This window comes from Palaemon carinicauda, chromosome 7 (genome assembly GCF_036898095.1).
Source record: "Palaemon carinicauda isolate YSFRI2023 chromosome 7, ASM3689809v2, whole genome shotgun sequence".
NCBI lineage: Eukaryota > Metazoa > Arthropoda > Malacostraca > Decapoda > Palaemonidae > Palaemon > Palaemon carinicauda.
Window position 1 is genome coordinate 155,811,258 of NC_090731.1, and position 25,994 is coordinate 155,837,251.

Below are 25,994 nucleotides of genomic sequence, written 5' to 3' on the forward strand. Positions count from 1 at the left end.
TCTTTTGGCTGGGTTTGCCCAGCCGGAGAAGACGATGTGAGCTGTCAGGAGGTCCGCCTCGAGGTGTTGAGCAACCTTCCCTTCCGAGGGAGAGTAGTTCTTCACCAGATGTTAGGCAATCTCCCTTCCAAGGGAAAGGTCTCCTTCACCAGCTCCTGTTCTGCAAGCTTCTCGCCTGCAAGAAGTTTTGCCATTGGAAGCAAAAGGGATTGATCGTCCCTCCCACCTACGGAAGAGACAGCCTTCTTCTGAAGGGTCTCCCAGTCCCCCGGAGATTCCTTCGAAAGGCATGGACTTGTCCATACCCTGCTCTAGCCCATCGGAGTTGAACAATCACAATATAAAGCTACACACTATGCGAGGACAAGCTCTCTTGAGCTTGCCCCCTTAGTTTCTCCTTCTCCCTTATGGGAAAGGAAAACAATGTGCATTTCTCTTGCCATAGAAAAGGCGATTAGGAGATTCTCTCATAGATGTGTTAACGGACGAATCTTGCGTACTCTACCATCTACCAAGATGGAAGGGCGAGCTCCTCCACTGGAAGAATGCGAGCATACTATTACTACACGCATTGCTCCTTCTAGCAAGTTTCTTCATCCAGACGTGTATGAACTAAGCGTGTGCTAGTGCATCGCATATTGCTCATTCCAAGAAGTCTCTTTCAACTAAAAGCGCACGTGTTAAACACTATGTCTATAGCAAAGGCGAGCGCTACCTCGCCAACGCGCATTGCGCGCAGCGTGCAGGTAAAGCAACGCACACAGGTAGAATTCAACTTATCTGTCCAAACTGACGAGACCGTGTACATGTTTGTGTTCTATCAGTACTCTCTTCGCCAATACTAGATCTATTTTGCGAGAGGAACAGCGGGTTCCCTCACAAAAGAGAGTAGTTTTCCCTCTCATTTTGATCTCCCAAGTAGACAAGTTGACAGTGGTCATTTCCACAGGGAAGACGAGCATAGACAGGTGTGTGACCTACCATCTTCTCGTCCCATTACTTTTGATGGCACTCCTCCAAAACCAAGGAAACAAGCATAAGGGGCTAAGGTGGAAACAATTCCATTTTCGAAGGCTGCCCCTTGGTTCTTCGACCTTGTAAAGGTTTTGAAACAGGTGGTTTAAGGATCAACCACCAGTCCCCTGAAAGTTCCTTCACCTGGCATTCCTTTCATACTGCTGGAATCCTGCCTATGGGAGTAAAGGCCCATCTGACCCTAGATGCAGTAGTGATGCTAAGCAACCCCCTCCCAAGCTACAAGTTTCTTCCAGGTATCAAGAATACCTAAAGACCAAGGCTCTTGCCGACCAAGACCCAGTCTGGGAGAGGCTAGGATTGATTCTAATCATTCCCAAACACAAGAGAAGACAGCAGAAGGTAAGCACTATTCCTCGGGGAGGATACCTTATATCTGCGTTTGAGTAGGGGTTCGAGATCGAGGGAGATCACCTACACAGCCCACTATAGGCTTTCACCTATAAAACTGAGCCGGCCAGACTTAGTCAGGGGTCGGTGCACCTATTGAGAAAAGATAGAGAGGTTGCTAGGTGGTCTCCTTGGGTCTACTGGTGCCCTGTCATATAGAGGGTGGTTAATTGGTCAAGGATTGTTCTTCTTCCTCTTTGCTGGAGACGGATGTTCTGCAGAGAACCTAATTGGTGAGAGCTGATAATTCTCCACCAAAGATCTCTCTCTTGGAGAATGTGAACCTCTGTGGGTTCTAACCCAAATGTCCCCTCTGGGGAAGAGAGAGGAATCCTGACCGTTACACCTTTTAGCATTCAGTTTAACGCAAACAATGCCGGATGAAGAGAAAGGAGAAGCGGGATCCTCCATCCTTGGAACCCCCCAACTTGCTTGGGAGAATAACTGCTACTCTTCCTCTGAAAGACAAAAGTACCTGAGGGGAAGGCTGACCTATATTCCTTGCGGAAATAGGTCGGTCACTTCTGGAGAAACTAGGATGTCTAGACCACATTGTAGCCACACGTTCTGCTTGTTCAGAATATGACTTCAATGGTTCGTCAGGAGGATGATTAGGAGGAGCTCTTTTTACCTCAACTTACTTCAACTTACTTCTACCAAGGAGGAGCGCCTGTGGCAAACAGATGACAAGCACTCATGATGATCTGCAGGAAAACGTCTTGAAGAATTATACTCACTGATGGTGACGGCTGAGTGCATAGAATGAACCAGTAAAATGTGAGGATCTTTTTCTACCAGAAAAGGATTGTTGTGATTGAACAAGGTTATTGCCTACAATCGCTAGGTGAGCGAGCGTTATCCTTTTACGAAGAAAGATTATAAGATCGCTTTAGTGCTGAGCTCACCTTGTCCTTTAACAAAGAACAATTGTAAGATCAGTTGAGCACAAGCATAGGGAGTGCTTAAAAGGAGGCAAATGCATAGAAACAATTTGCTTGCCCCAAAAGAAGCAAGTAGACAAGTAATTAGAAAACACATGGTGAGGAGCTTGTAGGAGCACTTTTGACACCGACAGGTGATGACCGACGAGATAAATCCTGGCAATCAGAAGTTTAGCGAGGTGATGGCGAGCATATCAAACGCATCTAAGAGAAGATAGCTCACAGCAAGGGTGGGGAGGAGAAAGAGATCTTTGTGTGCCTTAGTAGACATGCCAGAAGACAAAGTCAATCTGGGTTAGAGCGCTGGAAAAAGCATGTCTTGGGTTGCATCTTGGACGCGAGTGTCCAAAGGACATGCTAGAAGTGAAGGCAAATCTAAGGCAGAGCGTCTGGGAACTGCCTCCCTAGGAGACATGTGCCTGGGAGGAGTGCATCTAGAAACGCGTGCATCTAGAGATACGAGCTTTTGGAGCTTTTGGGAGATATGGGTTTGGCAAGACTCGTCGAAGGCAAATGCTTCTAGCTGAATCCTCTGCAGGTAAGACTCCTAGATGAGGAGCATCTGCAAGTGTGTGCTGGCAAGTTGTCTTCTGAAGAACTGGAGAAAAGTAGACAGTCAACGAAGTGCGTGTAAAATTCGACTCTGAGGACGGATCGTCCATGATGAGAAATAATCTTGTAAGCATGCTCTTAAGAGCAACACTCCGATGGACATCTCCTAAGATGGAGACGAGGGTCAAGCACTTTCACTTTGAACCTCCCAACTGGAAAAGCAGGAACTGAAGGGCACTTCCCTTGGGAAGGAGTCCAGAGGACCTCCCCTACGAAGGCAGACTGAAGACACTTAGTGGATGCTGGAGGAACTAATAGTTATAAGGCAGACTGGAGAGACAGGAACTGAAGGGCATCCCTTGAGAAAGGTACATGGAAGACTCCCACCTCCCCACTCCCAAAGGAAGATTGGAGAAGCAGCTTCCTCGTGGACACCAGAGGCGTCTGTAGGAAGGTTTAGAAGTTCCATGACTATTGGAGAAGCAGCAACTGAAGGGCGCCTGAGAGAATAACTTTACCTACAGAACCTCCGAAGGAAGACGAGAACACTGCAGCTTACTCCAAAAACTGGAGGGGTCTGTAGAAAGGTCTAGAAAATCCACAATGGTCTGGAGAACCAGTAACTAAAGGGTGCTTCCTTACTTCCCAAAGGAAAGAGTGCCTAGTAGAAAACTCCCCCTCCGAAACCTCTGAAGGAAGACTGGAGGCAACGAGGCTTCTCCGAAGACCTCGGGCAGAAGAAGGGTCTTGAAGTTCCATGAAGATTCTGAGAAACTGGAACTGAAGGGGGCTTCTTTCGGAAGGCACCTAGGGTTTCCGAAGACACTCCCAGTGAGAAAACGCAGCTACTCCAACATCAGCTAGGCGTCTGAGATTCCCCTCCAAAGAGGCAGGATCTGGTAAGGTTAAGGAACCTTTCAGCTTGCTCTGCAGAGCTAATGCTCTTGAGGAGACCTCTGGAAAGGGCAAGGCCCTAGGGTCGAAGTTGAAGAAGATGCCCGTAGTCGCCCACAGGCCCTTGCAAGGGGCAAGAATCTCCGAAGAGGGTACAAGTCTTCCCTGAAGGTCCTTGGACAGAAAAATCCCAAGAGCTACTGCTTTCACGAAAGGGATACTCCTGCAGGGGGCTGATCTCCACGAGAACATCCACCCCCAAAATCTTAGGGCTCCCATTCAAGCTGAAATGAAGACAGCTGGGAAGGCCTCCTTACTAGTGGATTGTCAAGCGAGAGGTAATGGTTGAAAACCACCTCAAGGATAACTCCGAGGGCACTGATGACTGCTTCCCCAAGAACAGCAACCACAGGAGAACAAAGTCCAAGTTCCTTGATGCTAATCAGGGATAAAACTAAAAGGCTATAAACACCACAAACTCCCAAGAAGCCCTTGGATATTGACAAAGCCTCTGCAGGAGCCCAAGGGAAGAAACACTTCTATACCAAGAAGGCACTGAACATAGGCCAAAAATCCTTCCACAAACACGCTGGAAAAGAAACAAAACAAAATTAAATATGCTGAAACTCCAGTCATTGTTCTCACTAAATGAGCTGATGGGGCCAGTTGCCTAGTTTTAACAGTCGTATTCCAACTCCACTGTTATCCTATTGTTTGTGCATGTGTCGGAACAAATAAGTTTTCACTTCCTGTCGACATTCTATAACCCCCATTAAAATTACAACTGGATAAATTATACATAACAGATTTTAAAAGAATTTTTTTCCTTTAAGTACAAGTTATTTCAGTCTATCCATATGAAAATGCCTCATTGAAAAGAACAGACTTATCGTCTAAAAACATTTCAGGACTTTCTTTTTTTTATGTAAAAAACCTACATTACTTATATCTAAATCTTCCTGTCTCATTAATTTGCAAATATACAGCTAATTATCACTCACTCTTCCTTACAGAAGGAATAGCACACGGTCCTTTATAAAACTACTATTGTCGACGTCTTTAATATTCTTTCAAATTAAATCTAAACAATTACTTAAACATTTACCATAACATAGGAAGCAAACAAAAGTAGAGTAACTGAAATAGCCATTTACCTTGCAGATATTTCCAATACACTGCAAGTTGGAGGAACACTCTTATATGGAACCTTTCTTTATGTACAAAAATCTCCGTTCAAATTACAGCACAGTATTATACACAGCTTAAAATTTTATGCTCATTAGACCTTTTTCTAAATGTATCTGGAATGTATAAATCTTTCCTAAAATTAATGAGGCCCATCATATACAATGTAAAGGAAACTGCAATTCAGGTAATAGTATTGGAATAAGCTTTCTATAAAATAATGGCTAATATGAACTGAAAGGAAACTTTGAGCACACACTTCTCCTTTTCCTTCATGTGGTATCACAGTAAAACACAAAAAGGCTATAATACATGAATAGCAAATATTTGACTAAATGAGGACAGGTAATACCATCACAATTACTTAACTGATCACCCTGTATTCAAGATTTTATCTAAAGACCTATATTAGTTTTGCATAGCACAGTGAAGCAGCAGAAAAAGTGTTAGATTTCCTTTCAAAACTATCATTACCTTCTCTGGCCATGATTAATTATGAAAGAAATGGAGATTGATAAACAGCCTAAGCTCTCTTGTGTAGAACTGTGACACCTTTTGAAGTTGTGAATAAATATATTAAATATATTAACAATGCTTTGGTAAAATGAGGTTGAAAAAATAACAGTTTCAGGTCCTTTGCCTTCAAGCCTGTCAACAAATATTTATTACAGTATAAACAATTTGTGTATCCTGCTATAAATGCACAATTAGGTATACTGGCACCACCTCAAGTGCATTTAGAATACTTTTCTGTATGGGACTGGAAAGCCAGCATTGCTCAGCATGTATACATTCAAGTACACTATAAATATTACAGTCAACTTAAGCAATACCCAGCATCATACAGAAAATGCTTTAAATAAATGTCATATGCATTGCAAAATACAGGTTTGACACTTCTCTTTGTACTTCAGATTTAAGCTTCATCCTTGAAATGGTCTTCATGGGGCTCAATATCTGGTGAATCTTTTTGGCAAGTACTTGTTTCATCCATCTGACTAGAAGGTGCGAGTGTCACTGCCTTGAGAGAATTATTGATATCACTATGAGAGGTTAAATCACTCTCTCTCACATCAGCGTCTAATAACCGAGGTTCTTTGGTAAGATTTTCTGAGGAACTTTTGTCACAAGCTAAATTGGTTTGCTGGTGTAATTTCCATTCTTGATACTCATCCTTGTAAGGCTTAAGAGGAATAACAAAGACTGATATGTCATCAATAGTGGCATGTTTATCATCGCTAGTTCGCCAGTTACGTTCTTTGAGCTTCCCACGAGCACTCATAACCAAGTCTTGAGCTGCGCTAGTATACCTGTAAGTGGAATCATTCGTTAATGAGTTACTATTTTAATATATCTGACTTGCCTTGGTAAGGAGTTACAATGAACAATGTACAGTTCTTCCCTATATATAGGAGGAATTAACCGCAACCCTTGACATATATGTATAAATTCACTTGTAATATTAAAAAATTTATGTATAGAATGTAATATCACAAATTTTAAGTAATTTGTATTTTTCCTAACAGTACTTACCTCGAACTACTTTCTTAGGAGTATCTGGGATCTCCTCCCAACCGACCAGAATTTTGTGTAGTTTACCCTACTCCCGTTTTCTATGCGGGGTCACCTCTGGCGGAGTGATACGTGCCCAGATACGACCCGGGGTCAGAGAGCATGCTTGCTCAGGTCTCGATCTCCAGTAAGTTTTTGACAGATAGGTTTCTACCAAGTCCTGTAAGGCACTCGGGGGTAGGATGGGCGGGCCATAACCCGAAAGTAGTTCGAGGTAAGTACTGTTAGGAAAAATCCAAATTACTTAAAATTTTTGATTTGTTCCAACACGGAGAACTTACCTCGAACTACGAACTACTTTCTTAGGAGACTTATACCTTAGTAGGCGGGAGTGTCCCACAGGACCCAGAGACTGTGATGAGGAGAGAAAAGGGGAACCTATATTGGAGGCTAGGTTCTGCTGACCCCCCAAGAGAAAACAAGAGAAATAGGGAAAAATACCCAAAAAACTATCTTAGTGTCTAAGTAACTCACCTCAGTAAAAATCCTTGGAGACGTCTTCATTCACTGACGATGTATCCCATGGCAGTTGAAGGATTTTAGGGTCATTTCAGTGAGGGGGTAAGGAAGGAACCTGTGTCTCTTGGACTTACTGGCCGTGGTTTTCCCTGGGGCTACACCTTTAAATCTTTTGAAGCGCGGAAATGACGAGACCGAGAGAGAATCCGTCCAGGGATCTCCTCAAACAGTCCTTCAAGTAATGAGCTGTGAAGGTTGACTGGCTAGCCCATGTACCTGCCCTCAGGATTTGGCTGACTGCCATGTTCTTCTCAAAGGCCAACGAAGTACTAAGCCCTCTGATGTCGTGGGGTCTAGGCTTCCCCGGAAGAGGAACCCCTGCGCTACTGTAGGCTCTCATGATCACCTACCGTAGCCAGAAGGAGATCATATTCTTGGAGATTGGCTTCTTTACTAATCCTGAGGAGATGAACAGACTCTTGATTTCGGGTCGAAGTCTGGCTGTCCTCTCTAAGTACTTCCGTACCGCTCTGACAGGGCACAGAAGCAAGTCCCTCGGGTTGTCCAAACGAGGGATTGCCGGCACCGAGAATCCTTCAAACTTGGGGTCCCAGACTGCTGGATTCTGGGTCTTGGCCATGAAGGATGGTACGAACCTGAGGTAGCTTCACGCCAACCCTTCGTGTGACACCTCGTACGACAGTCCATGAATCTCCCCTACCCGTTTTGCTGATGCCATCGCTAACAGAAAAACTGTCTTGAGGGTGAGCTCTCTGTCCAAGATGTCTTTTAGAGGAAGGGAGGTTCTGACAGCATCTTCAGGACTCTAGCCACGTCCCACTGGGGCACCCTAACGGCCTGAGGGGGTCACGATTGCTCGAAGCTCTTGATGAGCATCGAGATGTGTCTGGAGGTACCCAGGTCAATGCCCTTCTGGAGGAAGACTTGTCCCAGGACAGCCCGGACTCCTTTAACGGCTGGGATGGACATGTTCACCTCGTCCCTGAGATAGACTAGGAAGTCGGCTATCTCCGGGATGGAGACCTGCAACGGCTTGATGTTCTTCGAGACGCACCACTTCATAAAGGTAGCCCATTTTGCCTGGTATACTGCGGCTGACGAACGTCTCAGGTACCCTGACATCCTTGTTGCCGTCTTCGCCGAATACCCTTCCTTCCTCAGGAGACGCTGGATAACCTCCACGCGTGAAGGCAGAGGGACCGAGGGTTTTCGTGGAACCTTTGAAAGTGCGGTTGCCGGAGAAGGTCTGGTCTGTCTGGAAGGGGCCCAGCTGGAAGGCGCGCCAGTTCCTTTAGATCCGCGAACCACTCTCTCTCCGGCCACCAGGGCACTACCAAAGTCATCCACAGGTTGTCCGCTCGCCTCACCCTGTTGAGGACTTACCTGAGCATTCCGAAGGGAGGGAAGGTGTAAACATCGAGGTTGTCCCAAGAGTGTTGGAAGGCGTCCTCGAATGCCGCCCCCGGATCTGGCGCAGGAGAACAAAACACGGGAAGCTGTGCGTTCAGTCTCGTGGCGAAGAGGTCTATCACTGGCGAGCCCCACTTCTGAATGAGAGTTTTGGCCACTTCCGGGTGCAAGGACCACTCGGACCCTACCACTTGACCCATTCTGCTGAGGCCGTCGGCCAGGACGTTTCTCTTCCCTGGGATGAATCTGGCCGAGATCTTGATCTGCTCCATTTCGGCCCATTCCAGAAACTCTGTGAGGTCACACAGCTCCTTTGATTTCAGTCCTCCTTGCTTCTTTATGTAGGCCACCACCATGGCGTTATCGCACATCAGTGCCACGGTGTTTCCCCAAAGCCGATGAACGAACTCTAGGCACGCTCTTCGCACTGCCATCATTTCTAGTACGTTTATGCGGCTAACCATCTTCCTCTTGCTGTGCTGTCGAGGAGATGAGCACCCCAACCCTCCTTGGATGCGTCCGTGAACAGGAGCATCTCTGAAGGGTCGGCTGCGAAGGGCATCCCCTTGAGGGTGTTCGATCTGTCGTGCCACCACTCTAGGACTTCCTTCATCTCCGGGGACATCGGGACCACCTTGTGCGGGGAGTCTCTCTGGTTCCAGGTCTCCTTCAGGTTCCATTGTACTCCCCTGAGTTTGAGTCTCCCCTGTGGGACTAGCTTCTCTAACGACACGAGGGGGCCTATCAGTCTCTGCCAGTCCTTGGCTCTCCTGGGCTGGTCCGACAGGAAGGGCCGTAGGATCTGGTCCAAGTTGTCCAGTCTCTCTGCGGAAGGGAAGGCTCTCGCCAACCGGGAGTCCAGGACCATCCCGAGGTAGGTCATCCTGGTGGAGGGTATCAGTTGAGACTTCTCCAGGTTGATGATGATACCCAGGACATTGCAGATCTGCAGGAGCTTCACGCCTTACTCCCTTAGTACGTCCCCTGAGGCTGAAAGCAACAACCAGCCGTCCAGGTACCGAATCAGGCGGATACCCTGTTCATGTGCCCAGGTTGAGACTGTTGCAAAGACCCTTGTGAAGACCCGAGAGGCTGTGGACAGACCGAAGCAGAGGGTCTTGAACTGCAACGTTTGGGTACCCCATTTTACCCTTAGGTACTTCCTGCTGGAGAGGTGAACAGGGATCTGGAAGTATGCGCCCTTGAGGTCTATGGACATCTTGAAGTCTCCCTCCCTCAAGGCCGCTAGGACCGACTTCGGAGTGTCCATCTTGCACACGAACCTGTTGAGGGCTGAGAGGTCTATGACTGGTCTCCACCCCCCTGTCGCTTTCTCCACCAGGAAGAGTCTGCTGTAGGAACCTGGACATGGGTTCTTGACTGGTTCTATTGCCCCTTTCGCCAGCATCGCAGAGACCTCTTCTTGTAGGGCCGTCCTTCTCAAGGGGTCTTTCAGTGCCAACCATTCCGCCGGCAGATCTGGTATCCGCCAGGAAGGGCAACCTGTACCTTTCTTTCAGAACTGTTACGGTCCACGGATCCGATCCATGGTCTCGCCATGCTTGCCAAGAATGTTTGAGGCATCGCCCCACCTGAGGCTTCAGCAGGAGTAGGGGGCCTCTCTCCCTATCTCCTTCGAGAGGCGCGGCCTGAACGACGTCTTCTGGCGGCCGAATAGGAAGTCCTGAAGGCTGACTGCGCAGCCGGCGTTCCTCTGCGAAGGTTGCTGCCAGGACGTAGTAGGGGCGTCTCTCCTGGGCTGGCTGGGTGAGGCGCGAGGAGGGAGAGAGATGTCGGAGGGTGTCCTCCTATGGGCAGTTCTTCTCGCTGGAGGGGGTCTGGGTTCTCCCGCATCCTTTAGCTTCCTAACCCTCTCTACCGTGTCCTCCACCACCTTCAGGGGGGAACACTGAGTCGTCCCACAGTGGCAGGCTCCTCAGGGACCTCGCTTCTCTGTCAGGGAGCCTCCTGACGAGCTTAAGCACAGTGTCCCTCTTCCGCAGTATCCAATTGGCGGCCTGCGCGATGGATTGATAGGAGAGGAACTTCAGGGCCTTACCTCCCGAGCTTGATTCTCCGGGATTGCGAGGATTGGAACCCCACCAGCGTGGAGACACACCAATACAGCCACGATGACACGTGCACCAGGTCCTTGGCCAGCTCCTCCATCATGGACATTTCCGCAGGGGAGAAACAAACCGGGGCAGTGGTAGCTCTCTCCTCTTCCGCTCCTTGTCCCAGGATGGCGACTGCTGGCTCCACCGTACAGGGACCCGCGCGGTGTCCTTCAGGAAGGTAGAACCGGCTCTGTGTCTTCAGGCCCTGGAGAAGTTTGGAGGCGCTCTGGCTCTTGGGAGCTTCCGCGTGGTTGGCCACGATCTTGTCAACGTGCGCCATACCAAGCCTAACATCCCTAGCCAAAGGGAGGGCTAGCGAGGGCCTCTGTTGCACAGGTGCATCCACCAGCCTGCTGAGGCTCGAGAGCCAGACTTCGCCAGTAGAGGGCTCAGGTTCGTTCAGCCTGAGGTGACGCCTAATGAGGCCTTTCACCCTCCTGTACCCTCCTGTAGGCCGAAACTTCCGCTGCCGAACCTTTTACACCGTCCTCTACAATCTCCGTCGGGCGCTCCAGAGATCGTGACAGAGGGCCTCCGACGGGGGGAGCCGTACGGAGAGGAGGCATCTTCCTGGAGTGGTCCAGTCTCTGCGGTTCAGGGTGTAAGACGCGGCATAGCCGCAGGGACGGAGGCCTCCGTCTTGGATTTTTCCTTTCTTCCGGCGGACCAGGGGTCTCGAGGGAAGGAGTCTCTCTCGTTCCGCACGATTCGTCGTAGATTTTGAGGCCGGGACGCGGCTGCCAGACTGAAGGGGCGACTCTCTCCGCTGGGCAGATGAAGTCGGAACCTTCGCGGACTTATGCCTGTCCCTTGGGGCCTGAAGAGACGACTCCCTCCGTCGATCATATCTGCTGCTGGAGACAAATCCTACTGGTGAGCGGGACCTAGGGAGCCATCCCGAAGTGCTCGGGACTGCTGAAGCCCCCAGGAGTTGGCTACGGGGGATGGCGACCCGCACCTATTCTTCCTCCGGCGAGGCGGTTCTACTATACTTCCTCCTAGGGGATCTAGAGCGCCTACCCACGTGGGGGGATCTGGAACAGGAACGTGAGCGCGAACGTCTCCTGCGGGACCTATCTCGCCGTCTCCTATGGTCCCTCGGGGCTCCGTCTTCCGATGAGTAAGAGTAGGCCTCGACCGAGGAGCCCGAAGACTCCGTCTTCCGATGAGTAAGAGTAGGCCTCGACCGAGGAGCCCGAAGACCTGTAGGACCTCACTGAAGGGCCTGGGTCACGCCTCGTGGTCCACATGGTGTCCGGTCGGCGACGAAGGCTCCAGGAAGACGGACGGGAATGTAGCTGGAGGGGAGCGGGGGAGCTCCTCACTGGGGAACCAGGTCTCAAACTCCTCTTCCATCCTCAGGGGAGATCTGAAGGGCGTCTTCGGAGGCGCCCACACAAGGGAGTCTGACAACGGCGAGTCTTCCTTCTCGGGGGCACCCTCGGCTGCTGACGCACCTGAAAAACCTGCCCAAGAGGTGGGAGAAGAGGCTGCAGCAGTTTTACCCCACATAGGATTGTCCGACGAGACGGGCCCTGTGTTCACCAGGGCTCCATCCCCCGAACACACGCCCGTCCCTCCCTCAGGCCCCCCACTTGCCTGGATCGAAGACACAATCCCACCGTTAGGTAAATCAGACTCCTGGGGAAGGGCCACAAGCCTCTTCCCCGCAACAGACTTACCTCGACCCCTAAACTGGGTAGGGGAAGGCAGCAGAGAGACTCTGTCCGAAGAAACGGCGGGCGAAGCGAGAGGCGAAGAGACGCTCGGTTTCCTAGGTGAACGTCTAGAGGTCTTCTTCTTCTTGGTGCCGTAGCGCACCCACTGCACCTCGCTCCAGGACTCTCACTCCGGACACGTGGCTGTAGGGGAACACACACTGCCCCTACACGAAGAACATAAGGAGTGCAGGTCAACTTCAGGCTTAGAGAGGAAGGCGCCACACGATTTACCGGCCATAGGCCCAGGGCAACGACGAGGATGCTCCATAATGCACTAGCAAGGAAGAGCACAAAGGGACCACGTGGGAACCACGAGACACAAAGGGTCGCACTGGGTAAGAGAGAGCATCGGGATGTTATCCGCGATGCGACCAGAAACTTACTGGAGATCGAGACCTGAGCAAGCATGCTCTGTGAACCCGGGTCATCTATGGGCGCGTATCACTCCGCCAGAGGTGACCCCGCATAGAAAACTGGAGTAGGGTAAACTACACAAAATTCTGGTCGGTTGGGAGGAGATCCCAGATACTCCTAAGAAAGTAGTTCGAGGTAAGTACTCTGTGTTGGAACAAACTGGTGTTTTTAGTTGGCGCTACACACAAGATATAAAATTTAGAATGCTCTAAAGTGGTGGCCAATTCTAAACATCCTGATGATTGGTTCAAACATTAAATCTATCATTACTGTATTTATTTACTGTCCATAACAGTACACTTATAATCCTTAATGATGTCTTATATCATTAATACACATTATTACATGTAGCCTTTCATGGTATCATTTAATGTTTCCTAGATACAAAGCATTTAAAGAGATGCCATGAGCATGGAGATTTTCCACACCAATATGAAAATTCAGGGATAGTTTTCATTCAGGAGGTGCTGTGTACAAACATTACTGTTGCTGGGAACTAATAAACGAGGCAACCAATCTGAAATGAACCTTCTGTCTTGTGAATTTAATAATAAATAAGATTGTGATGTTATTTGTTTATAAAAAATTTTCTTCCTTCATCCTATAATTTACAAGTTAACTATAACCGAAGCTGACATTTAGTAAAGATGAAGTCCTGCAGATTTTGCAACATAGCCGAATATGTTACAGGACTAACACTTAACTCATTCTTTGTCTGTACAGCCTAGCAATTTCTTAAAGCAGAAACACAAAACGAGTTTTCAACTCCCATTGACTGACTATCATCTTCTGGCCCTGGTTCAGAATCCCTATTATCATTCTTCATGAAACTGTTCTTGAGCACCAAATCTTATATCAGGGCTAGTGTCCTTTTGAGATAATTTGCATTTCAAAATTTCTAACAATTGCAAACAGTTAAAATCCCTCATCTGGATAGTACCTGATGAGGTACTACTGTAGTTCCCAGATTTGCTCAATGTAACAGGTTTTCAGACTTACTATGAGGGTCAATAACAGCAAATACTGTGACTTAAGTCGCCAACTGGAAGTATAATCATACTTGAGAAATCTTTTTTGCTCCCCTTCCCTTTACCAAAGTGGTGAATTCTTGATGGAATCTGCTGCTATGTCCACATCAGAAAAATTGAGTTGACATGAAAGAATCATCAGAGACAATTTTAATAAATTTGTATAGAAAATAAATTGGCCATCCTCCACATACAGGACCAGGGGATATTAATTTGTTGGCCGACCTGGTATCGAGACTTGGAGTCCAATGTGATGGAACAGAATAAAACCTCTTTTTATGTGGAGGGATGGGATATAAATTTCTTTTAGTCTAAAAACAATAGAAAGGGGTCTTGTCCACTACAGCCCTCCTCCCCAAACCCCTTACAGCCAAATCTAATAATGCTGAGCAGATGAGATCCCGGGGTTCTTTATTGGGTAAATACTCAGCAGAACCGGTGATTTTAGAAAAAACCTTTCACCCACATTGATAGGATAAGTAGCATTTTCTCTCAAAATTGCTGCAAATAGATTCTTATTTTGTTTGGAATGGATCCACTGTGAGAAGATAGGACAGTTGACAGGGTCTCTATCTCTGCCCCAGGAAGCAAAACAGTCACTATAGACACTTCTTGTGACTCCACTTAGGATTATCCAGATTATCCCGTCAGTCCTGGGTACATTTTACCTTTTAAAGCATTCATCCGCAATAAATAAATTAATTTTAAACCTCAATTATTTCAATATTGCCAAGGAGATGGGTGGTATATCCTCTTTCCTCCCCCTTATTACACAGTTCACATATACAGAAGAGAAAAATGCTCAGAAAATGATTAGTCCTTTCCCTTAAATATCTTAGATAGCCAACAACGAATTAAGGGAAAAGAAAGGGAATCATGCTATTTTTTCCCAATAACCATGTAGTTGACCTATAGTTTAACAAGCTCATAGCTATGAAAAGGATAATCCATCTTAATGTGAGCCTTACAAGTCTTTCAAATCGATAAATTTTTTCGGAAGAAACTACTAGATTAAAATTTCTCTTCAAAACCCATACGACAACCCCTTCCCCTATCAACAAAGAATGTAGACTTTACAATTAATCGAGAGTAGGTAAAGAAAGGGGGGTCAAAACTAGGTTAGCAGTTCTCCCTAACTACATTGCAGTTGATCCCGTGGCTTAAAATTTGAGTTGCCCTCTCCTTCATCCAATATTAATTCTAAATAAATACAGGAGGATCCATTCATTGGGGAGGCGGGAGGTAGCGAAACCAAGCATGGCTGCCGTGAATCGGGACTCTCAACACTCTCAACCCGAAAAACTTGTTAACACTAAAAACAAAGAAAATAAAGGAATCGCTACCTCCAGACACTCAAAATCCATAGTTCTAGCACTTAACTTGGATGAGGAAGCTTGAACGTCCGACATCTCATACCAAAAAGCACCAAAACAAACAAAAATCACAAGCAAGGGAACGCACGGGTAAACACCGAAGATGCTATGAAAGGAGTGACGTAGTTGGCGTGGGTGGAGATAGAGGTAGTAGCAATCAGTAGTGGATGTAGAACGGCACCTCGTAGTAACGGGGATATTTGAAGAGGAGATATCTAAATGGCACGAGACCTCTGGTAGTAGTTTTTCATGCCCCAGTTACTATATACCGACACCTATTTAGGTGAGCGAGCTGGGTTCATCCCTGGCATTCCTATGCAACTTTTTTCTCTTGTAATACATAGCAGTTATATACCTTAGAAATGATGCTATAGGAGCATTTCACGGAGCGGCACAGGTTGAGCCCAGAAATACTTCATAGTTGTCCTATAAAAAAATCTTATTGCTAAAAATCCAATATCATCATTTCACTGCTAAAAATAAAAAGGATATTAAACTGCTATATGGGCTATTGAACTGAGAGCTTAACCAACTAAGGTTAGATACTTAAAGTGAATCTATGCATAACTCACAATTCAAGTAAGTTGGGAAATAACTTTTGTTAATTGTTATTAGAAGTTAACTACTCAAAAGCTACCAATAAAACAAATTTTATCAATATGATAAATACTGATCATACAATTGGTTAAAATATGTTAGCTTAGGTTATGCTAGACTACCCATAAATATGGGGCAGCAATAGGGCAACACTAAGCCCTCATATAATTTCAATACTATTACTGTACATAGATACCCGGAAGCAAATCATGTTAACCAGGGTGAAATGACAAAATAAACCAGCTGTGGTAGCCTATTGGCAATGTCCCTGTCTTGCTATCCATTAGACAAGAATTTGAGCCTCACTGCAAGACTGATAGTTTCTAGTACAGAAGTGCGTGCTACCTCATCCCCCTTGTGAGCTAGAGGGAATGATGTTTAGGACACCATTTAGGTCTACCGCGGAGTAATCAACTGTTACTGCCTGCCTATAAGCTTGATGAAGAGGGGGCTTGGGTGCCAATCGTATGTAAATATAGTTAGTCTCTAGGTTATGTAAAATTAATATTTTACAGCATGGGATTGTAAAATTATAAAAAATAGGAGAGGGTCATCAGACTATACCACTGAAAAAGCTGATACCAAATTGTACTTTAACAAATTCTCCAATAAAACTGACCTGTATTTAAATTTATCCTGCTCTTCAACAGGAAATACGGACAAAGATCTAACTACTATTTCTGCTGCTTTCTCATTTGTTGTGATATCCCACAGACCATCTGTTGCCAGGATCAAGACGTCTCCATCCGTGACTACTGCAGACTCTAGTTCAAATATTTTCACCTGAAATACATTTTATGGTTTAGTATCAACTCACCAAATGGAAAATACATAGAAGTATCACAAAAAATATTAATCCTAGAAAATACTAAACTGTTATAAAAATTATATGTATTTTAATACTGTATACTGTATGATTTAAATAGTTTTATTTGCCCAAAAACCTAACAACATGGGAAAGATTAATTCAGATTTTTATAGGCTACATGACTTTCCATAAAATAACACTAATTCACAAATAAACTGCAAAAATAACATGCAATTGAATCAGTAGACTTTCAAAAGTTCAAACTTGCAGCAAATGTTTTAATGTTGAACAGGCTTACATAAGTCTTTTTATAGTTTATATATGAAAAATCTGTTTTAATGTTGTTAATATTTTTTTTAAAAATTATTTTAATTGTTCATTACTTCTTATATTGTTTATTTATTTCCTTATTTCCTTTCCTAACTGGGCTATTTTTTCCTGTTGAAGGCATTGGGCTTATAGCATCTTGCTTTTCCAACTAGGGTTGTAGCTTAGCTAGTAACAATAATTGAGATATGTTGTTTTTCACATTATTTTTATCCAATTCATCTTCCTAAGTATCCTTATTGTTATTATAGATTTTATTTATTAAAATCTTATCAAAGTCCAATGCATTATTCTTTATATTGTCCATTGCATTATTAGTTATAAAACATAAACTTACAACAACAAAAAGTTATAAACTATAATTTTTTCCTAATGTAGATTGTCATCTCCCTCAATCCCTGTGACAGCATATTATATTTGCTGCTTAAAAAGGTTAGATATAGCTTTAAGCACTTTTAGAAGGGAGGAGGAAGGAAGGTAAGCCAAACGTCATAACATGACAACTCTTATCAATTGATAACAGCATTAGAACACTATATATGCCCAACCATTTTTAACCATCATGAATTCATTTTAAATGTAAAATTTTTTAATTTATGCTTATGCAACCAAATGACATGGTAGTGGGGTAGAGTAGCATGAAATCTAACTGCTCCCAGTTTAAAAGGAAACTCTTAATATCTAACAATATTAGAAACCTAGATATGTACATCTTTCTTTATCCATCATGAAAATATAATTTTAAGCAACACATACGAAACAAAGTAAAAATGGATAGTGGATGTAGGACCATGACACCACTCGATTTTCCTTACAATATGAGATAAAATTTTTTTTATCAAAATTTAACTTTTGGAACACTTTATATAGCAATTCTCTAAACCCTAACAAAAAAATTATATACTATCAAAATAAGAAAGATTTACAGTACTAAGGAATGTGGAAATAATGAAACTAAAGACCCTTCTTCCAACATCAATGCTGTACTGTTGTATCTTTAAAATTGAGTTAAATGCTTTCCTTCCTATATTAACATTTAGAGAACCAACAGAAAACAAAATAAAATTGGTAAACTGACTACAGCAAACCATGACATTACAAAAAACCCTAATCACTCAATCTCTAGATTTCCCTAATTGAGAAAATATGCTCTGTAAGCTTAACCAACAATTTAGGCTCTGCCTACTGAATAGCAATAAAATCATTCAACTAGTTGTAACCAAAAGAATAAATTTAAATGAAACTAATTGAAATTATAATTACAGCACCGTAATTCATCGTAGTTCTATATTGCTTATATTAGTCAAAGCTTTAAATCAAAGAATGACTAACACATGAATTCAAAGTTTCACTGAAATAATGTAAATACTCAAAAGTAGCAATACCCAAAAGTTGATGATCTAAAAGTATAAACAAGCGAATGAACATTACATGTTAGGGTGTTCCCAATGCACTTACATTATCTTTTGCCAAGAGAAATATGACAAATTCGGAGATAATTTGTATTTTTCCTAACCATACAAACCATAGCTACAGTATTTACATTGGGTTTACCTTTCGGCGTAGCTGAAATGACGGGCCAATAGTTTTTAACAAGGGTTAACTACCCCCGCGCTAGTTAGCGGGGGGTAGGGGAAGGGGTAGCTTGCTACCCCTCCCCCCCCCCACACCGGTGATTTGCTTCACTTCACTTAGAGGTAGGACTTGACTTGGGGGCCAGGGCTGGCGGGCAAATATGTGTAAATAGCTAAGGTTTGTATGGTTAGGAAAAATACAAATTATCTCCGAATTTGTCATTTGTTCCGTAACCGAAATACTGTACAAACCACGCTATTTACATTGGGCGACTTACCCCTTAGGAAGGGTGGAAAGTCCCCAGCCTTACTGACTTTGGCTTTGCCCGGGGGCTCCGCCTCCCAGTGAGTAGCACTTGAGAAAAGGAGCCCCTGCACCTCACAAGTTCCTTGCTTCGCTAGGAACGAGTGGCCTACATAAGTTGTGTGTGGAGGAAAGCGTGACTCGTCCTATGAAGTTGACCTTGAGACCTTAGATAGGAATCTAGGATAGGACGTTCCCAATACCACCTCGTCAGGGTATGGGGGACGCGACAGTATTAAACTTAATACTAGGAGCACAAGGAAGCATGGGTTACCTGCAGAGGTAGAGGTCAGCTATGCGAAGACCAGGATGCTGCTTCCCCAAGAGAGGGGAGAATGAAGAAAGAAGTAAGGGTCAGACATCCTCTTTCATTCACGCAGACTAAAACCGGGTAACAACGCCCTCAACCTACTGCTACTTGTTCATAAAGGAGCCTGAGGTTAGACCAGCTGTTGTGCAGCCACCACAGGGCCGATAGAAAACGTATCGAGGCTCCTGTGGGTCACGTCCTGCAGGTAGTGGGCTGTGAAGGTCGTTTGACGCTTCCAGACCCCAGCTTGAAGCACCTGCGTCACAGAGAAGTTTCTCTTGAAGGCCAGGGATGTAGCAACGCCCCTGACGTCATGTGCCCTAGGACGACGTGACGGAGGAGGGTCTGGATTCAAGGCGTGGTAGATAACCCTACGAATCCAAGCCGAGATGGTATTCTTGGTGACCCTCCTCTTCGTCCTGCCTGTGCTTACAAACAATGCCCGCACTTGGGGACGAACTGCAGCTGTTCTCTTCAAGTAATACCTCAGACACCTCACTGGACATAGTAGCAGCTGGTCTGGGTTGCTTGTTACAGAACGGAGACTCGCGATCCTGAAAGAATTGAATTGAATTGAATATGGGATTTAGGCATTAAGCCAAGCACTGGGGCATCAAAGGCCATTCAGCGCGCGATCCTGAAAGAGTTAAACCGTGGATCCGGCACTCCAGGATTCTGAGTCTTGGCAACAAACTCAGGGACGAACCTGAACGTTACCTCCCCCATCCCCTTGAAAGGGCAATGTCGTACGAGAGACCATGAAGTTCACTAACTCGCTTGGCCGAAGCCAAAGCGAGCAGGAAAGCCGTCTTCCAAGACAGATGGCGATCAGAGGCCTGGCGTAATGGTTCGAAGGGAGGTCTCTTAAGAGCCCTGAGAACCCGAACCACGTTCCAAGGAGGAGGTCTCGCTTCCGACTGGGGGCAGGTAAGCTCATAGCTACGTATGAGTAGAGAGAGTTCTAGCGAGGAAGAAATGTCCACACCTTTCAGCCTGAAAGCCAAGCTTAAGGCTGAGCGATAGCCTTTCACTGCCGAGACAGAAAGGCGCATTTCCTCCCGCATATATACGAGGAACTCCGCTATTGCTGGAATAGTGGCATCGAGTGGAGAGATACCCCTCCCACGACACCAACCACAAAAGACTCTCCACTTCGCCTGGTAGACTCCCTCAGAGGACTTTCGCAGGTGCCGAGACATTCTCTCCGCAACCTGTTGCGAAAAGCCTCTCTCCATGAGGAGAGGCTGGACAGTCTCCAGGCGTGAAGCCGAAGCGAGGCCACGGCCTTGTGAGGGATGTTGGAGTGGGGTTGTCTGAGTAGCTCGCGTCGTGGGGGAAGTTCTCTCGGGAGCTCCGTCAGGAGCTGCAGAAGGTCCGGGAACCATTCCGTGTGATGCCATAGCGGAGCTAACAGAGTCATCGAACAGTTGACCGGTAGTCTGGTCCTGTTGAGCACCCTTCTCATCAGACAGAACGGTGGGAAGGCGTACACGTCGATGTTGTCCCACCATTGCTGGAAAGCATCTTGCCAGAGAGCCTTGGTGTCCGGGACTGGAGAGCAGTACAGAGGCAGCTTGAAATACAATGCTGTCGCAAACAGGTCCACGGTCGGAGAACCCCACAAAGTCAAGACTTTGTTGGCTATCCGAGGATCCAAAGACCACTCAGTATTCACTATCTGCGAAGCCCTGCTCAGACTGTCGGCAAGCACATTCCTCTTGCCAGGAATGAAGCGAGCTGATAGTGTTATCGAGTGGACTTCGGTCCACCTCAGAATCTCTACTGCAAGATGGGATAGCTGCGGCGAAAAAGTACCTCCCTGCTTGTTGATATAAGCCACCACCGTGGTGTTGTCGCTCATCACCACCACGGAGTGACCCGCCAGGGTCCGTTGGAACTGTTGAAGAGCCAGAAAGACGGCCTTCAACTCTAGCAGGTTGATGTGCAGGTACTTTTCTGATTCTGACCAAAGGCCTGAGGTCCTCTGATTCAGAACGTGCGCCCCCCACCCTTCTTTTGACGCGTCCGAAAACAGTGTCAATTCCGGGGGAGGACGAGAAGATCCACTCCCTTTCGCAGGTTCTCGTCGACCAGCCACCACCGCAGGTCCGTCCGTTCCAAAGATCCAATCGGGACCTGTACGTCCGGGGAATCGGATCCTTGATTCCACCGGGACTTGAGCCGCCATTGCAGAGATCTCATCCTGAGGTGGCCGTTTGGAACCAGACGAGCCAGGGAGGACAGGTGACCTAAGAGACGCAACCACGATTGGGCGGGAAGCTCTTCTTGCCTGAGGAAGGGTTCCGCCACCCTCCTCAGCCTTGCTATCCTGTCGTCTGATGGAAAGGCTTTGTGGAGATTGGTGTCTAACAACATGCCTAGATAAACCAGTCGTTGGGACGGCTGCAGAGAGGACTTCTTGAGGTTTACCACGATCCCCAGATCCTAGCAAAGACTCAGAAGCCTGTCTCGGTGTCGAAGAAGGGTCGACTCCGAGTCTGCTCGGATCAGCCAGTCGTCCAGATAACGAAGGAGACGGATGCCGTTCCTGTGCGCCCAAGATGAAATCAGGGTGAACACTCGGGTGAACACCTGAGGTGCTGTGGAGAGACCGAAACACAGCACCTTGAACTGGTAGGTCTTGTCGTCTAGGCTGAATCTCAAGTACTTCCTGGAAGACGGATGGATTGGGATCTGGAAGTACGCGTCCTTTAGATCCAGTGTGCACATGAAGTTTAGAGGTCTCACCGCAAGTCTGACCGTGTCCGCTGTCTCCATGCTGAACCGAGTTTGCTTGACAAACTCGTTCAGAGCCGAGAGGTCGATGACAGGTCTCCAGCCTCCGGACGCCTTCTTTACAAGAAAGAGTCGACTGAAGAAGCATGGGGAGCCGTCGACGACCTCCTGGAGAGCATCCTTCTCGAGCATGGTCTCAACTTCTGCCCGAAGGGCTAGCCCCTTTACCGATCCCATGGCATAGGAGCTCAACGACACTGGATTCGCTGTCAGGGAAGGTATAGATGTTATGAACGGGGCGCGATAGCTTTGGCCGATCACAGAAATCGTCCAAGCATCGGCCCCATGTTGCTGCCACCTGTGCACGCAACGTCGAAAGCATCCCCCCACAGGTGGACACGCGGGGGGACTGCCCCTCCGAGTGCTTGCGGCCGCTCCCTCTAGGAGTCTTGCCTCCCCTGGAGGACTTACCGCCCCTTTTGACCTTGGCTGGAAAGGGCTGGGGCTTAGACACCACTTTCTTAGCTGCCGGTGCCTGCTTTGGTGTCTTGCGAGGCTGCTGCTGCTGTTGCTGCGGAGCTGAAGGCTTATAGGGCCGAGCTGTAAGGGCCCTATGGAGGAGGGAGTCCTGGCTAGACTTCCTCCACCTCTCAGCCGTTCGTTCCATATCCTGGGGCTCCCACAGATTCTCCCCAAGGAGGGAAGCATGTCTGAGCCTACAGACATCCACGGCGGGGACCTTCGGGTGGATCTTCTTGGTCACCGCATCACGCCGCTTCAATACCGAGTTGGCCCACAGGATGGTAACCTGGTGTGCCAGGAACTCGATGGAGCGGGTGCCCGAGAGTAGGAAGGTCTCCAGGGTCTTCCTATTGGTCTCCTTAGACAAGTCCTCGGAGCGCAATAGGATGCCCAGAGACCCTAGCCATATATCCAGCCACGAAGTGGCCTGCATGGCTTAGGATCTCCGACGCCGAGAACGTCACCTGCCGGGCGGAGAGCTTCTCGAGAGGAACTCCCTTAGCAAGCTCTTCTACGGAATGATGGAGAGGAAGAGCGAGACTAGACTCCCCAAAGATCTCAAAATACCTCCTCTGCTGGAGACGAGGAGGTGGGAGGAGTTTGTTCCCGGCAGAGGAACGACTGGAGGAAGCAAGAGTTGCGAGTTGGGCATTGCCCTGGCTCTGGCACTCTTCAACCCCTGAGACCAGGGCAGAGCCGCACTGGTCTTAGGGGGCTTCTGAGTACCGAACACCTGGTCCAGCACTGTGTCCTTGCCTTCTCGGGGGGCGATCACGGGGTCCATGAACCCGTTGAGTTACCTCATCAGGCTCAGGACCTGCCAGAAGGCATGCTCAGACTCCTGCTGGCCTCCTCCTTGCGGACTGGCAGCTAAGTCTCCCGTCCCCGGAATCTCTTCCTGGGGAGATGCGTGGACATTCTCCCGGGGCGCAGCTGGTTCCTGACGAATCCTAGAAGACGACTTCGGGATTGTCTTGGGAGTCCTTGGGTTCCCTCCTGGGCGGGATACACGACCCCAACAAAGAGGTTCGGAAAGCGCCCTCCGCGCGAGACGACTCCCCCCTTGGTGCCGAGGGGGAGACTATCACCTCACTGGATTCACTCGAGGACGGAAAAGCCTCGTCCTCGGGAGAAGAAGAAAGCGCCTGCGAAGGGGAAGTCACCACGAAGTCCTCTCCTCTCCTTCTCTTCAGCAGGGGCGAGGCAGCCGTTGGCTTGAGTCCTTGATCGGCGAGTGCCGGCTTCATAGCCTTCACTAACGACCGCATCAGAGGACCAAACCAAGTCTGCTGAGACACGGACACAGAGTCCGAAATTCCCGCTGGAGGGAAGGGGATCGGGCGATTCTTCAGATTGGACACCACTGGACCTGTCTGAAAAGAAAGGGGGGAAGGAAGTTGTACTGACCTCTCTGATGTGTCTTCCCTATCCTGCACAAGAGTCCTGCGCTTCGACGGAGGCGATCCTGAGTGCGGTCTGGCGACACGCGTCCCTGCTGCTGTCGCGGGCTGCGAAACCCGACACGAACGGCGATCGCGCACAGGCGAGCGGTCGCGAGGGCGCGCAGGCGGGCGCGCAGGCGAGTGGGCGCGAGGGTGAACAGGCAAACGAGCGCGTGGGCGAGCTGGCGATCAAGCACGTTGGCGCGTCGGCGAGGGAGCGCGTTGACGCGTCGGCGAACGAGATTGCTCCGATGACCGCTGACGATGTTGTTCAGGAGACCTGTAACGCGTGGGAGAGCCATGGCGAGCAGGCGATCGGCGGCGCGGTGGTGAACGCTGGAGCGTAGGCGAGCGATGGCGCACTGGCGCATGGTGGCGCGTTGGCGAGCGATTGCGTGTAGACCGCGTAGGCGAACGAACGCGTGAGGGCGAGCCGACAGAAGGCGACCCATGACCCTCCAGATCCTCTGGGCGACGGCGGGTTGGAGAACGCTTGCACGCAGGCAATAGGTCACGCGGGCTGTCTGGAGATCGCCGATGTTCAGGTGATCGCTGACGCGCTGGGGACCGTAGACGCGCTGGAGATCGCTGACGAGCAGGCGAATGTTGATGCATCTGTGATCGCTGGCGAGCAGGAGGGCGACGCGTGGAATCCTGTGAGGGAATTGCCGGCGCGGGGCGCAGAGGCGAACGCTCACGAACGGGCTCAGGAACAGGAGGCGCGTGGGCGTACAGGCATTTTGGAAGTACACGCTGGAGACCACGAGCGTTGTTGCGGTGGAACAGGCCGACGAGCAGGATCTGGAAGTGCAGGTGCGCTCTGACGGGCAGGAGAACTAGAGCGCTCAGAAGATCGATGGCGCGCAGGGCGCACAACAGGAACAGCAGGATGTTCGGAGTCCTCAGGAGAGCGCTGGCGAGCAATGGGGCGATGATCATCAGAAGCGCGCTGACGATCAGGAGAGCGCTGACAAGCAGGGGAGCGCCTGTGCGCTAACACTGCAGAAGGGCGCGCAGGGGAACGCTGGCGCACTGGGCGCTCAACAGGAACAACAGGCTGAAGGATATCCTTAGGAGAGCGCTGGCGAGAAGAGGGGCGATCATCAGGAGAGCGCTGCCGAACAGGAGAACGCTGACGATCAGGAGAGCGCTGACGAGCAGGGGAGCGCCTGTGCGCGAACACTGCTGAAGGGCGCGCAAGGGAAGAATCCCTTTGCCCCGAAGGGACCGTTGCCCGTCGGGTGACGAGGTCAGGCTGCTGGATATCTGCACCAGAAGCTGAAGGTCTGGAAGGCGTAGGAGACCGATCCCCAGAGAGGTCAAAGGAAGCTGGAGCTGCAGGCTGCTTACGGCGAGGAGAGTCCCCCTCGGAGGAAGGAGGCGAAGATTCAAAAAGCCACCTCTTAGCACCCTTATAGGGAGACGGGAGGCCCTTGCGGCGCAGCGGACGGTGAGCCTTACGGCGAAGGCAGCCACGAGGAAGATAGTCAGGACCATCAGTCCTCCGAAGGGGAGTCTCGGTCAAAGCACTCCCCCTAGAGGGAGGCTTGGCAGCAGAAGAGCCTGCGGGACTCCCTTTCCCCTTCGAAGGATGTACGGAAGGGGGAGGAGAGCCTTCAGCACCATCATCCACAACAGTACCTGCAGAGGATTGACCCGACCCGTCGGAAGCCTCTGCCACCACGACGTCGACGATAGACAGAGGATCTACCTCTGCTATCACCGGCGACTGCTTAACAGCGGCCCCCAACTGGACAAGGAACCCCAAATCTGAAAAAGATCATCATTAGACAAGGAGTCATTAGCAACAACCTCCCCCGGAGGAGGAGGAGGAGGAACCGCCCCGCTATGGGAGGCGACGCCCTCTTCCCCAACCCAAGGTCGGGAAACAGAACTAGGGCCTGCGGTCCCACTCGGCGGTCTCTCCTTAGGAGCCGAACGAGGGGGCGCTTCGGAGGAGGTTTGGGCGGCGCAAGGAGAGTCCCGAGAGCCTTCTTCCTTCAAGGCAACCCCGGAAGGAGAACGGTCTCTCTTGGACTTCTTCTTACGCCGGCGGCCAAACCTCTCCCACTGGGAGGCAGACCACTCCCTGCACTCAATACACGTGTTCTCTTTGTCACACCGTCGGCCTCGACACTGCGGGCAAAGGGTGTGAGGATCTGTGTCCACCGCAGACATAAAAGTACCACAAGGGTGACCGGCAATACCAGGGCACTTGCACATGGTGAACAATAAAGGGTGAGGCCAACTTCAAAACGCACA

The 25,994-nt window shown here is 48.6% G+C and overlaps 1 protein-coding gene across 1 annotated transcript in view; it reads right to left on the minus strand.

Moving 5' to 3' along the window:
* Positions 1-4,617: 4,617 nt before the first annotated feature.
* Positions 4,618-25,994, minus strand: part of LOC137644088 (protein phosphatase 1H) — a 58,322-nt gene continuing 36,945 nt past the window's right edge. Inside the window, exons 9-10 of the mRNA XM_068377034.1 lie at positions 16,329-16,492; positions 4,618-6,307 (exon numbers count right to left, since the gene is read on the minus strand). Of these exons, the coding sequence (XP_068233135.1) occupies positions 5,914-6,307; positions 16,329-16,492 (558 nt within the window). The 3' untranslated portion in view covers positions 4,618-5,913. The remainder of the gene's footprint in view (positions 6,308-16,328; positions 16,493-25,994) is intronic.